At 42.1% G+C, this 14,062-nt stretch overlaps 1 protein-coding gene across 9 annotated transcripts in view; it reads left to right on the top strand.

Moving 5' to 3' along the window:
- Nucleotides 1-14,062, top strand: part of KIF24 (kinesin family member 24) — a 43,107-nt gene that overhangs the window by 7,711 nt on the left and 21,334 nt on the right. For all 9 annotated transcript variants that reach the window (XM_090037583.1, XM_090037591.1, XM_090037585.1 and 6 more), the window contains 5 exons: nt 5,652-5,841; nt 7,582-7,679; nt 9,036-9,251; nt 10,781-10,868; nt 13,132-13,253. In XM_090037583.1, the coding sequence (XP_089893709.1) occupies nt 5,652-5,841; nt 7,582-7,679; nt 9,036-9,251; nt 10,781-10,868; nt 13,132-13,253 (714 nt within the window). The remainder of the gene's footprint in view (nt 1-5,651; nt 5,842-7,581; nt 7,680-9,035; nt 9,252-10,780; nt 10,869-13,131; nt 13,254-14,062) is intronic.

Consider the following 14,062-nt stretch of genomic DNA (forward strand, 5'->3'; position numbering starts at 1 on the left):
CTTTTATCTTTTGCAATATTTATGTTTGTTTTAGGCTGGTATTTGAGCTCGCTTCTCTTATTCTATTAATAGAGCCTTTTTGCATAATTAAAACTATTTATTTACAAATTCTATCACTCCATATAGGTAATACCCTATGTCAAGTTTCCACCAGTAAAAGTAGCACATGGATTTTGTTAAGGGAACACCCAATCCACTACCTTAAAAATTAAATTAATTTGATTTTTTTTTTTTTTAAATGGAAATCCAAAATTAATAGTACTAGCTGATTGGGCATTTTGCAGGCCAGGCCTGCAAAAATTGCATGCAGATCTGCTAACGAACCTCAATCCTGAACTTCAGCACCTCAAATTGATCCAGCTTCTCTGCCAATATGCCATCAAACTTAAGTTACAGTACTCCCATGCTACTCTGCTATAGGGCATTTTTCCTGTGTCAGGGTTTTATGATATTTATGGATAGATCATTTCATCTAGTGATAGCAGTTATAGTCATTTGTGAGCTAAATCGTAGTCTGAACCAGAGAATCCGGTGATGAAAAATTGATGTGTGTACATGCTTATGTTTCCCAAGGGTCATCTCAGTTTAAAAATCCTTTACTAAAAATGTGCCTGGAAACTTGTCCACTTTTTTTCATATTTTGGTTGGAACACATCCATGCATTCAAATCCAACACCAGTACATTGCACAGAATGTTTCTAAACACACTTTTATTGGTCTGGCAAATTCTGCGGTGACATAACTAAGTTCATAAAAAGTCTGGGAATGTTTTAGTTTTTCAAAGTTAATACTGCTGGTTGTACAGCTGGTTAAGCTAACTGGAAAAAAACCAGATAAATGATACAGAGAATATTTAATATATATCACACTTAAATAGAATTATTCTATTTATAAATGAGTTAATGATGAGCTTTTTGGTTGCATTAATATTTCAACACATAGTAACAGCTGCTGTGATGCAGGCTGTATTCAGTCAGCAATGAAGCAATAGCCAATATCCAATGCTAAATGTAGGAAAGTGAATTCAAAATTGCAATCCAGACAGCTCCCAGTTGATTGGTACTTTACCATGAAGCACCTAAATCCACCAGGCACCTCATCCTTTTTTTAATGTTCTCTAGATGCCTGGAGAACTGTGTCTACACATGCCCAGAACTGCCCCAGTGTGAGCAGCTCAGCACTTATCTCTAACCTAACCTGATCCAGAAACTAAGTGCTCCTCTGCCTAAACCACCCAGGAGCCTTCCGTCGGGGCTGGGACTCTGTGCAGCAAAGAACAGAGTGCTCTTGGGGCCAGAGAGAGACGGGGCACAAGAGGGAGCTTGGCTCTGTAGCCCAGTACTTGAGGCACTCACTTTGGAAGGGGGCCCCTGGCTTCTGGTCCCTGCTCCTGGGACTTTGTGCCTTTCAAATTAAGTACTCATTGGATACAAACTAAAACTGCCCAGAGGCCAAGGAGTATCATAACCACTAAGCTACAGGGCTTCTCCCTTTCCCTCTAGCCCTATGATTCATGCATTCAGAGCCCCAGGTTTTGTAATGGGAAGGCAGAACAACCTAAGACTTGGTGGTTGAACCCTCCCTTGGGTGATGAGAGCCATGTGCTGGAACCCCCTCAGGCCTTCGAGCCTGGGACTTCGTGGCTGACTGCTCTAACCACTGCACCAATATATAAAAGGTGAGCAGCGCCTGCTCTAGCTGCCTTTTAAAAGAAAACAATAAAACTTGTTCAGTCCTTTGGACATATAGATGTCCATGTCTGTCCCCATGAGAGGGCTCTAGGCTTAGGATCTCAAGTGAGCAGAGGTCCCTACCTGCAGCCCTGATTCAAGTGCCTAAACTCTGGAAGGAGTTAGAATTTCCGATCCCCGCCCTCACCTCCCCACTTGTAGGAAACACTTGCTGTTTCTTACTAGCTGGCTGTAGGTGTCCTTCTATACAGCACATGGGGCTTGGGACTGGCTCTGCTGAGGTGCCTGTTTCCTATGCACTGTATAGGGAGCCCCTGTATCTAACCCACTGTTCTGGATTCCAGTTTAGGAGGCAGGCATTTATAAGTTGGGCGTCTTGGTAGGCATGTAGATCCCTTGTTGAATGTGGCCCTTTGTCTCTATTGGATTTGCCTTGACAATGACTATAGTCTTAGCTGCTAGGAACCCGAACAGTATGAGTACAATTAAGAATGCAGAAAAATCAATAGCTCCTTTGAACATGCTTAAAAGGTTTTCTACCTGCTCATAGCAAATGGCTTGATTTTAATGTTAGCAGACGGGGTCACTCGTAAGCTCTTTCTACCTTTATTGTCTCTACCATGCTCCCAATTGCTTATCTCTTTCTGAAAATAATATAAAAAGATAGTTCTAGGACATCTGAATGCAGTATATGTTTCCTACAGTGACTTAGGTTTCCTACTATAATCTCTAGTTGCAGTACTTTGTAATTAAAACCCATACTTCATTTCAATAGAAAATATGAGTCTGTACTGTCTGAGAATCCCTTCCCTAACAGAAATGTGCTCTCATATCAAGGGATCAGTCATTCCTGCCTCTCCATTTCTCCTGCTTCTCATCTCTTGGGAATGATGGTCAATGTGCTCTAAAGGTCACCACGGCCAGGCTCTGGTGAAACGAGCTGCAAAGCAGGTTCCAGAGCCAGTGACCTTTTGCTGAGAACATTTGGTACCCAACAGCATCATGATTATTGTTGGATGGGTCATTAACTTAGTCACCACAGATAATCTCAGTTGTAGTCTCTTAACTTTTAGCACAGGTTTTGATACAGTCTCCCACAACATTCTCACAAACGAGCTATGGGAAGTGTGGGTTGGATGAATGGACTGTAACCTGGATAGAAAACTGGCTGGATTGTTGTGCTCAAAGGATAGTAATGAATGGCCCAGTGGGTAGATGGTAGCCAATATCAAGTAGAGTGCCCCTTGGGTCAGTCCTGGGCCCAGTTTTGTTCAATATCTTCATTAACAACCTGGAAGATGGCATAGAGTGTACCCTCAGCAAATTTGCAGATGACACTAAGCTGGGGGGAGTAGCAGGTGCACTGGAGGGTAGCGCTAGGATTCAGAGAGACATTGACAAGTTGGAGGATTGAACCAAAAGAAATCTCATGAGGTTCAACAAGGACAAGTGCAAAATCCAGCACTTAGGAGGGAGCAATCCCATGCACCAGTGCAGGCTGGGGCTGACTGGCTGGGCAGGAGCTCTGCGGAAAAGGACCTGGAGGGACTCTTCCCCTCTATTCAGCACCAGGGAGACTACATCTGGAGTCCTGTGTCCAGCTGTGGCTGACTGGCTGGGCAGCAGCTCTGCAGAAAAGGACCCGGGGGGACTCTTCCCCTCTATTCAGCACCAGGGAGACTACATCTGGAGTCCCGCGTCCAGCTGTGGCCCCCCCACTGCAGACAGGATGTGGACACACTGGAGAGAGTCCAGCAGAGGGCAACAAAAATGGTTGGGGCTGGGGGACAGGACTTATGAGGAGAGGCTCAAGGAACTGGGCTGATTTAGTCTGAAGAAAAGACCGAGGGGGATTTAATAACAGCTTCCACCTCCCTGCAGGGGGGCTGCAAAGAGGATGGAGCTGGACTGGTCTCAGTGAGGGCAGATGGCACAACAAAGCAATGGGCTCAAGTTGCAGCAAGAGAAGTTTAGGTTGGATAATAGGAAAAACTTTCTCATGAGGAGGGTAGTAAAACACTGGAACAGGTTACCCAGAGAAGTGGTGTAGTCTCCATCCTTGGAGGTTTTGAAGACCCAGGTAGACAAAGTCCTGGCTGGGATGATGTATTTGGGGCTGGTCCTGCTTTGTGCAGGGGGTTGGACTAGATGTGACCTCTTGAGCTCCCTTCCACCCTGATTTTCTGTGATTCTTAACAGAAAGAGGTTTCCTTTCCACTACAAAGCCCTGATCCTGTAAACCTTTTGCATATGAGAAGTCCTGTGGAAGTAGACTGATGGGGTGGCCGGTCCAAGCAAGGATGTCTTCTGAGTAAACGCTGCAGGATCAGGACCTGCAGCTGAGAGCCGGTCTTGGAGGGAAACCTTGAGTGCTGTTCGGTCTCATGTGGATCCCAACTGACATTTAAATCCCAAGACTATTGTCTTAACAAGAAATGGAAGGACTAATGCTAATCACCTTGTGGTCTTAATTTAGTGGAATCGTGTGTGTTTGCTTTAAATTAGCCTGTTAAAAGAGTTGGAAGAGCATTTGGTACACAAGACAGACACATGACTTACACGAAGGCGGCAGGGTTCGATTAAAATAATTTGTTTCTGATTCGAATTTGCATTCAGGTCCAGGGAGACCATCATTTTTCATTTGACTGAAGGGTGCTTGGAAAAAAGGAAAATTGGAGTGGACACAAATTGTTATAACAGCAGCATCTTTATGCACTCTCTCTCAAGATGTTTGCACAGAGGATTAATCATCTAGAGAAGTGATTGCTTCTCAGGATGGCAGGGAAACAGCAGAAGTAGATTTGGCAGGCCACACAACTGTGCTACTTTGTGATTGAGACTTGTCACCTTTGAACATAGGTTTAGACCTAAATTTAGGCATGTGACATACATTGATATGTAGGGTAAGGGTTTTTTTTACCAGCAAAGCAGAGTTCAGTCTTGGTAGCATTTGATAATAGCATGTTATGGTGTTACCAGAAGTTGACAGCGACGGGACAGGTAGATAGAATGATACGAGAGAGAGATCAAAAGGAGGATTGACAACCCATAAAACCTTAAATAGATTAAAACACCTTTCTAGATGTTTTTACAGAGCTCAGGACTGAAGTCATTATTGGTGACTGAATGCCAGCAGCATACTCCAAAGAACACTACACTGCTTGTTACTAAAATAGTCTTTTCCTTGTAACACTGGTTATAGTCATTAGTAGGATTTTCAGATGTACAGCCACAGCAATTTGTTGTTTAAAATAATTAGCCTACTAAATAAAAATCAAATCTTCATTTGCTATTACTAAAGGCAATGCCAAACTAAGTGCCTGTTACAGAGTTGTCTTTGTGCTACTCTGTAGAGAAGGAGGGAGAGGGGAGGTCAAAAGCCTCTACCCAAGATGAAAAGCCACGACTGAGGAATTGAATTGAGACCAAGATGTGAGGCTCCAAGAGCCACAGCAGTCTTCATGACAGTACTCAAGAAAGATGGATATTAATGAAAGCTGTATGCTTTCTAGTAAGACAATTCAGTCCAATATTTGGTCAAGGAATATGTTATCTCCTGGACTAGGACACTCTAACGAAATGCCTAGTGAGAAGGGACTCCAGGAGATGAGTCTTTTTTGGATGATGTTTGTCTAGATTTTTAATTTGTGGACAACAAAATATATGTCAGGTCATTCCCAAGCTCAGCACTATGCTACATATATAAAAAAAAAAAAAAAAAAAAACAACAACCCTTCAATGCAGTCACTTTAACAAATGCACACAACATTGGTGGTTGTGTTATCCTGCAAAGCAGACTAGTTTTTGCTTTTGTGACAGCCCTGAGTTTTATGTAAGCTTTCAAAACAAAACAGAGTTATCTTCACTAAACAGTAACCAGCTAAACTTGCAGGCAAATTTAAAGATCTCTCCAATTATGAAGTCCCTTTTTAAACCCAAATTTGCAATCCCATGTTACAGATCAAATACCTCGGAGAAGGAGACACCGTGGACAGAGACTGACAAAATCCGCGTGTGTGTCCGGAAGCGTCCATTGGGCCTGAGAGAGGAGCGGCGCGGGGAAGTCAACATCATCACAGTGAAAGATAAAGAAACCCTACTTCTTCACGAGAAGAAGGAGGCGGTGGATCTTACTCAGTATATTTTGCAAGTAAGAGGTCTCCGTTTACACTTGGGCTTTATAATCTGTAGGGATCAGGGGGCAAAGTGACACCTTAATGGAGCAACAGTCCAGGGAGAGGTTAAAACAGATTTGGGGTTTTGGTAAAGGATTTCCCTCTCTCTCTCTCTCAGATTAAACAAAAATGGCAGGGTGCATCTCTCATCCCAGTGCGATTACCGTGGGATTACTCCTGAATTACACCAAGCTGAGGATGTTAGACCCCCGGAAACACATCTCCCATACAAGTGCCTTTAAGTTGCCCTTTACCTTGCTTCTTACTAAATGAATATTCCTTTCCTGAATCATGGATACCAAAGTAGGATGCCTTGCTAAACATATGGCAGGAGCACATTGCCTAGTGCTGAGTCCCATATAGCCACATTCGCTTGTACGTCAGTTTAGGACTTGCGTTTCTAAGAGCGGCACATATGCTTTGATTCCCTCTTTTCTAATTTTTCCCCTCAGTCCAGGGACAAACATTTTTTAGAGCAAAGTTTTTGTTTGGTCTTTGTTGCAAAATCCTGGCTATTTTCTTCTGCCATCGTTCAAATCCTCAGTTCTGACTGACAGCACCAAAAACACAGCTGATTTCTAGAGAGCAGCAAGCTATACTTGTTCTCCTGTATGTTATTTTTATAGTCTCTAGACTGAGAACAACTGTTGGGGGTATCCAGTAAAATTAAATTTGCTAACTCTCCCAGGCCCCGTTCATATAGCATCTTTTATAGTCTCGTATACTCTGTAATTCCAACCCTCTGTTTCCAGCCAGCCAGCTATATTCAGCATTTATGTGGCGCCTATCACCTTCATATCTAAGTGCTGAAATAAATCTTTACACTAAACTATATTCTGGCAATACTGACAACCACCACCCCCCCCTGCCTTGCTATAAATCCCTGACATCCAAGTAGAAATATGCCATCGCTTCACTAAAATGATCTGGTTTAGATTTCTTAGGGTGATAACCTTTTATTGGACCAATTGGGATAGTTAGACAAGCTTTTGAATGCAAGACATTCTGTGTTGGCATGGACCATTTATCCAAAATTTATGTAGCCTTCAGTTTTGCATATCTTCTGGCTTTCCTTATACTATTTTGTTTATATACTTCACTGTAATGTTACAGATAATGATCAACTTGGAGCCACACTGAAGTGACATGGTATTTTAATGAGCAAAATTTTAAAATCTGGGAGGACCTATTCCAAAACCCATTGAAATCAGTGCCCGTGTTTCCATAGATTTCAGTGGGCATTAGATGAGGTCCTAAGATGGGACCTAAGATGGCTCCTTTTGCTTCTCAGACAAAACAGTCCAATTGGCCTGGGAATGGTTTTATCTTCCATGGGCACAAAAAGACTTTATACATTGCCCGCTTTTAGTTCTTCCTAATATGTGGGCTCACGCTAGTGATGTATGCTGGTTCACTTGGATGAGTTTTTTATTTTTGAAGTTATGCTTATCTTTTTTCCTATGGCTGCTATTTACCCTGCTTTGAGATGGTGGGGAGGAGAAACCGTCTTCTCTTTTCCTTTCCTTTCCAACACACATGCTCTGTTTCTTGGTTGGTTGTACAAAGTTTGGTCGTTTGGAACCTGAGGTCAGCGGAAAGACTTCTGGTAATGTCAGCTGGCTTTGGATTGAGCCCATAGCATGTGCTGTTCATTATGCGGTGAAAGTGAAATGAGCCAGATTCCTTTTCATGTAAAAATCACATCTATTTTTCAGCATGTTTTTTATTTTGATGAAGTCTTTGGGGAAGCATGTACCAATCAGGATGTGTATATGAAGACTGCTCATCCCCTCATTCAGCATGTTTTTAACGGGTAGGCTACCAATGCTTACATTTGTTATTCTTGCCCTTTTTATTTTTAATTTTCTTAGACTATTTTGGTTTCAGTTTTCATTTTACTTTTCTGGACACTTGTGAAAAACAGCATCGGTTTCACCTTTTCCATTCACAGTATTGTTGTTAAGTAAAATATCTGTGTGTACAGTTCTAACCCTGTTGTCCTTAACCAGCCAAAACTCTCTTTGTACGCAGTGGGAGATTTATTCAGAAGATGGATAAATCAGACCTTACAGGGAAGAAGAGAGGTAGTTTGATCTAGTTAGAAATAGAGATTGGCTGTCAGGATTCCTGGATTCTATTTCTCTGTTGTAACATAGACTTTCTATGAGCTAGAACAAGTTATATGGCTCCCTTTGCCCAGTGGAGCTGTCTTGCATAAAGCACATAACATTTATGTGCTTTATAAAGCACAGAAAGATGTATTTATAACATTCACAGTAATCGAAAGACAATAGAAAGTTTAGCAGTAAGCCTTTTTTTTTTTTTTAATTTACTTAGAGAATTATAATTATATGCGCTCCACTTAAAGGAAAAACAAATGTGGTTTTACATGTATAATTTAATTTCCTTAATGAAAAAAGAATAATGTGCCCATGCTGAAAAATTAACTAGATGGAGCTTTCTGTTATCAAGAAGTTCCAAGTATCCTTTGGATCAGAATTTCTTTCATCAGTTGTTTTATGCATCACAGACCTGGGAAGGGAATCCAAAAAGAGACTAGCTTGTTATGTAATTTATACCAGGGAGAATTAATTGGCATTTTGTGGGCATTGTGTTGGTCCAACCATTGACAAAGATCCAGCAGAAAAGTATAAATTGATATAGCCAAAGTCTGTCATAGGAAGGTCAGTGCTGGAAGTGCTAAGCTCTTTCATTGTGTGAACCCCATGTTAATATAGAAGTGACCTCATGGATATTTTGCCCCTCCTTTTCATGATCATGCAGACCTGCTTCCCCCTGATTTATGACCTAAGCCACCTTCTCCGTTCACGATTGAATAACATCTCTGCAGTGCCAACAGCAATTGCTTACAGGGAAAAGTACAATAATGCAACAAACTTCGATGTATTTTTAATTTCCTTTAATATATGTTTAGCATCTGATAACAAGGGGGGAAAGCTGGCACTATGCGTTTAGCCAGTTCTCAACAGAAACGTAGTCTAGAAATCTGGTATCAAAGAATGGATCTTGTAGGACCCCGGGAGCAGATGTAATATAAAACCTCACTTCTGGGGGTCAGCATGTGTGTATATATTAACCCAGCAAAATGTCTTTTAATAGATTTGAATGGATAAGATACAGCACCAAAAATAAAAATGATCTTTTTTAGAGGCAACGCCACCTGCTTTGCATATGGGCAGACTGGTGCTGGCAAGACTTACACTATGATCGGCACTCACCAGAACCCTGGACTCTATGCGCTGGCTGCTAAAGACATCTTTAGACAACTGGAGGCATCCCAGCCAAGGAGAGATCTCCTTGTGTGGATCAGTTTTTATGAGATCTACTGTGGACAGCTTTATGACCTGCTAAATGGAAGGAAAAGGTATTTAAGTAAAAGACATATTCCTGCAAAACGTGGCCAGTGAATGACTTTGTTACTGATGTTTGCAGTTAAATTGAACAGAATTAAGAGTTCCAGTAAATAGCGTTGATTTAAATGGGGCTGTTTCTGGGCTAAGGTGCTACTCGGGGTAAGTAAGGATGGCAGCATCTGGCTCTATACATTGTAACATTCAGAAAGACCCTTGCGCAGTGGTGCAAGTCTGAGATACAAGCTTTGTATTGCACCGTCTGCCAGGCTCCATCCCCTCAATTAGTTCAGGACTAATGGCAATCAGTAGCATGGGGCAAGTTCTATTGTTTTTTTTTCCTTTTCTTCAGCAAAGATACTTAAGATCGAATTTAAAGCCTATGTGGAAAAGAAACAATTGGCTAGAGCAGGGAAGCTGAAAATAAGCACAGTGTGCTATTGCTGGAGGTGTCAGAGAGGAAAAAATCCACTGTCATATATTTCCATAATGCTATGCCTGAGTCTTCTCTCGACCCAGGGTAGCACAATGAAACCCAAGTGATCTTTGTTTCACTAATGTAGCTGTTGACTAATATTTTACCTGAGAGACCTAGACATTTCAGTAGGCATTTTGATTATTGTGAAGCAAAAGTATCAAGATGCTAAACTGCAGTGGCAAAACCTGGGAGAACTGAAAGAACTTGACTTTTCCTCACATAAAAAACACCCTGGTCTAAAATATCTGAAAACTCAAGAGGGGATAATGCTCAGTTAAAGTCATGACAATATAAGTCTTCAACTGTGGTCTGGAAAGAGCGTGATCTTGCACCTGAAACCTGGTAGGGTGTTTGAGGGGGGTATGCCTTGAGCATGCCACAGTGCTTAGCAAATTACCTGCCTTGTCTTTGTGAAAGAGAGCAGCTCATTGCCAGGCAATCATCTGTGTCTGTAACTTGCCATTTGCTGCTGAGTGAGAGCCCCTTAAGAGATCCCATTTCTTGGGTGCAAGCTAACCAGTTGATATAACCTGCTACTGCACCATCACATTTACTTCTCTAACTCATAAAAGAATCACTCATATAGCCTGTGATTTTGCAGCTGTGCGACTCTTCTGTAAAAGCCACAGAATTATGGGCATAAGCTTTCACTAAAAGGAGTTCAAATAACCTTGAAATCAGAGGGTGTGATTTTTTTCACTGAGCCTGGAGACAGTGTGAAACAAAGGCTGTAGGAAAGGCGTGAACTCTGACATCTAAGATGGCAATGTCCGTGTCACCAGTATTGTGTCACTGCTGATCATATTAGCAGAAATATCCAGCTAATTTACATTGCCAGTGGCCTTTTAACAATGAAATGTTAGAAGTGTTTTGTATAAATGAAATGGCTATGCACTGCTGGCAGTAAGTTAAAGGCAGCAGACACTGTACTGTGATTTGTGGCCTTGAAATTCATTCTTTGCAGCACTTCTCTGTATAACTGATACGTACAGGTGTTCCTCACTATTTTATAAGGATTTCTTTAAAACACTCCATTTCTGCTAACTGGTGTTGTTTCTCCTGCAGACTCTTTGCAAGAGAAGATAGCAAGCATGTGGTGCAAATAGTCGGATTGCGTGAGGTTCAAGTGGATACTGTAGATCTCCTTTTAGAGGTAATTTGACTTTGTCAGTGCATAGCTTATCTTCTAAAACCTCTGATGCACTAAATAAGTTAGCGGGGCAGGATGACTGTTGCTACGGTGTGCAGGCGCTGTTGTAGAAGCACACGGGCACGTTCCCTTACAGGGCTCTATGGCAGCAGTAGAACGACTTTGAACCACTTGGCAGCCACAGAAGAGCACTGGGGGGACACTTTCAGGAGTGCCTTTAATTAACGCATTCAAGTTCCTCTAAAGCAAGTTACAGTGACCTACCTCACATGTTGACTCAGAGCTAGTGCTACAGTGCTCAGACCTCAGATGGGATCTTTGCCATGAGGCTGAGTGCCGTAACTATCCGGAAATGACAGTGTCTCAGCAGAACAAACCCTGAAATCTTAGAACACAAAATGTGACTCCTTCCACTTTAATAGAGGAGATTTAGCTATTTTTCCCCCCCAAGAAACCATAAACCTCACAAAATAGTTCCAAAAGGGAAATGTAAGTGCGCTCAATAGACTGATCTGCATCTGAAACAATCCTATAGGCAGAACATGGCACATCAGGTGAAGGAAACAACATGTGAGAAATGGTGGAGAGAGGGGGACTCAGTCACACCAAGCAGATGCTGCAGTTGCTTCATTTATTTTATACTTGTCTTGATGGGTCTGTTTTCCTCCTATGTGGACTTCTCTGGCTCCAACAGACTCTTTCCTTTCACCTCTTCCTTCTCTTTTCTGGATAAATTGGGACAGGGTTTGGCGTAAATTTGTAAATAAACATGGTGAGCTAGAGATAATAAAATACTTCGGCTGCTGAGCAGAAGCAGAATGGAAATGCTGCCTGGACTAACCGTGCTGAGTTGCAGCTGTTTTTTAAAGCTAGCTGTGTATCTTTTGACAACAGCTGACACTTGGCACAAAACGGCTGCGGCCTCACTCTCCCACTCGGCTCAGTAAGACAAGGACAGCCTCGTTTTCTGCTCTGTTCTGTACTGAGCGAGTTGGTGCTAAGTCCATCTGCCATCCAGCTTGTTCTCTGCATCATTTAAACTTTGTCTCAGTGAGGAACCAAAGATTTTGTGCACCTGATATTGTAGCTGGGCTTTTTAATATTGGCACAGTACTGCTCATTTCCATTCCGCTTGACAGTCGCTGCCTTCTGGGCTTTTATCCCCCATTAACTCTGAGCTTCAGGAGATGCCGGTGACGTTTCTGCAAATTAGGGCACAAACCTGCTGAAAGGCTGATTAATACATTCCTCTGCATTATCACACCCTGCACACAGAAGAGTTATTACATGGTTTTGTTCTCACAGGTATCTTGGCAAAACAATTCATTGCATATTGTCCAAAGGCTCCTTTGAATACAGAAAAGTCTCCAGCCTGATTTAATGCTCTTGAATAGCACAGTACCATACGTATTGGATGAGTCTTCAATGCTGTCCTCATGATTATTCAATATTTATTGATATTGACCTCAGATCAGAAACTCTTCACATTTAGCTCTAGTTTAACAAATGCTCAGGAGCTACAGCAGTCAGCTAGCTTGCTGGTTCAGAGTTGACTGATCACTGAGAGGCATAAATACAGCCTATTTGTGACTAAAGATGCTCTTCATTTTGCTACATTGGCAGTAAGATTAAAATACTAAAAATGGTGCTTTTAATTTGGCCTGAACACCTTGCTACACGCCTTCTTGTTGGAATTACTGTGGCAATTTCATAGGTTGTTAAAGGCTCAGGACAGAGAATAATACAAAATTGTAGACCCAAAGGTCTTTTTATCCTTCTGCTACACCTGCCCTTCCCTTTCCCTGTTATCTTGGTAGTTAACTCTGAGCATAATTGATCACTTTAGCCTTGCTGCTTGCTTTGGCATTGTTCCTCTTGCTCCCAGTTACAGAGATGGATGAGTGGATTAGCACTTTTTGTCACACCATATAATATGTCTCTTTAGAAAGAACCCTTCAGTGATGTGAGAACATGAATTTTTTAAAAAATCACATTGTCCACAGTCTTCAGGGTTACCCCTATGCCTCACTTTGTGCTTTTCCACCATGCATTTATTCCACTTGATTATAAGCTAGTCATTTTGCAGATAGGAGGGGATGTGCAATGTGCTGATAATTCCTGTTCTTGATGTTCTCACTTTACAAACCCTTTGATGTCATCCCTAGGGAATAGCAGTCCCATAGGGTCCTAGCTAAATATGGCATATAAAAAATCTGCATGTATTGAATGTACAATTTAATTGGCTTTTGTCCTCTTTATTTTCCAGGTGATTTTGAAGGGTGGGAAGGAGCGCAGTACTGGGGCTACTGGCGTCAACTCAGATTCTTCCCGTTCACACGCTATCATCCAGATTCAAGTTAAAGATGCAGCTAAGAGAACATTTGGGAGGTGAGGTTGGAAGCAGAATTATCCAATATGACAGAGACATTTCAACCTAGCTTGTTATTTTTAATTAAATCTTGCACATCTGTAGTGGCAGAGTGGTCTTCAGGGGGCAGTGCTGAAATCGGAGAAGTTGCTTGATTATCTCCAAATCTGACAAGCTGAGCATGATAGTTGTTCTTGTTGAACTTGTTGGTTGGATTAAGTTGGGACCCAGTATTAGTGGCCTCTTCAAGTGGGGCTGAAGAAGGTAGCTGTCAAGATGAACATAAGGGTCACAATTTGTTCCAGAAATAGGCAAGCACAAGCCAGGGAGCATCACTATTACAGACATCAGTGCTAGCCTGTGCATACCCTGTAGCAAGTACTGTGCATCAGTATGGACCAAATGCAGTCACACTCAACTTGTTGACATCCAGTTGAACTCTGCAATGTAGTACATCATTGAACCCCTCAAGTTGGCCCCAACACTTTGGCTGCCTGTGTTGTCGCACATTACTCCTCCGTCCATTGGCTGCAAGGCAACAATTCTATGGGAAGTCCAGCAAATTAAGGAAAACAACCATCTCCCCATCCACCAGGACCATAACAATGATCCTCACCATCACTTAATTGCACAAGCCCTTCTGGATCCACGTGTTTAAGCTTCAACAATTTGACTTCAACCCTGATAAGCCAAATGGAGTTCACAGGAAGTCCCAAAAAAACATCTTGTGATAGACCCAATGCACATTGTCCCTGGCTTTGATCTCCCATGACACTCATGGACAACTCCAAACCGTATCTGTACAAACCATGGGAGATGCAAATACTTG

Source organism: Crocodylus siamensis, chromosome 3 (assembly GCF_052110815.1).
Source record: "Crocodylus siamensis isolate JL-2025a chromosome 3, ASM5211081v1, whole genome shotgun sequence".
NCBI lineage: Eukaryota > Metazoa > Chordata > Crocodylia > Crocodylidae > Crocodylus > Crocodylus siamensis.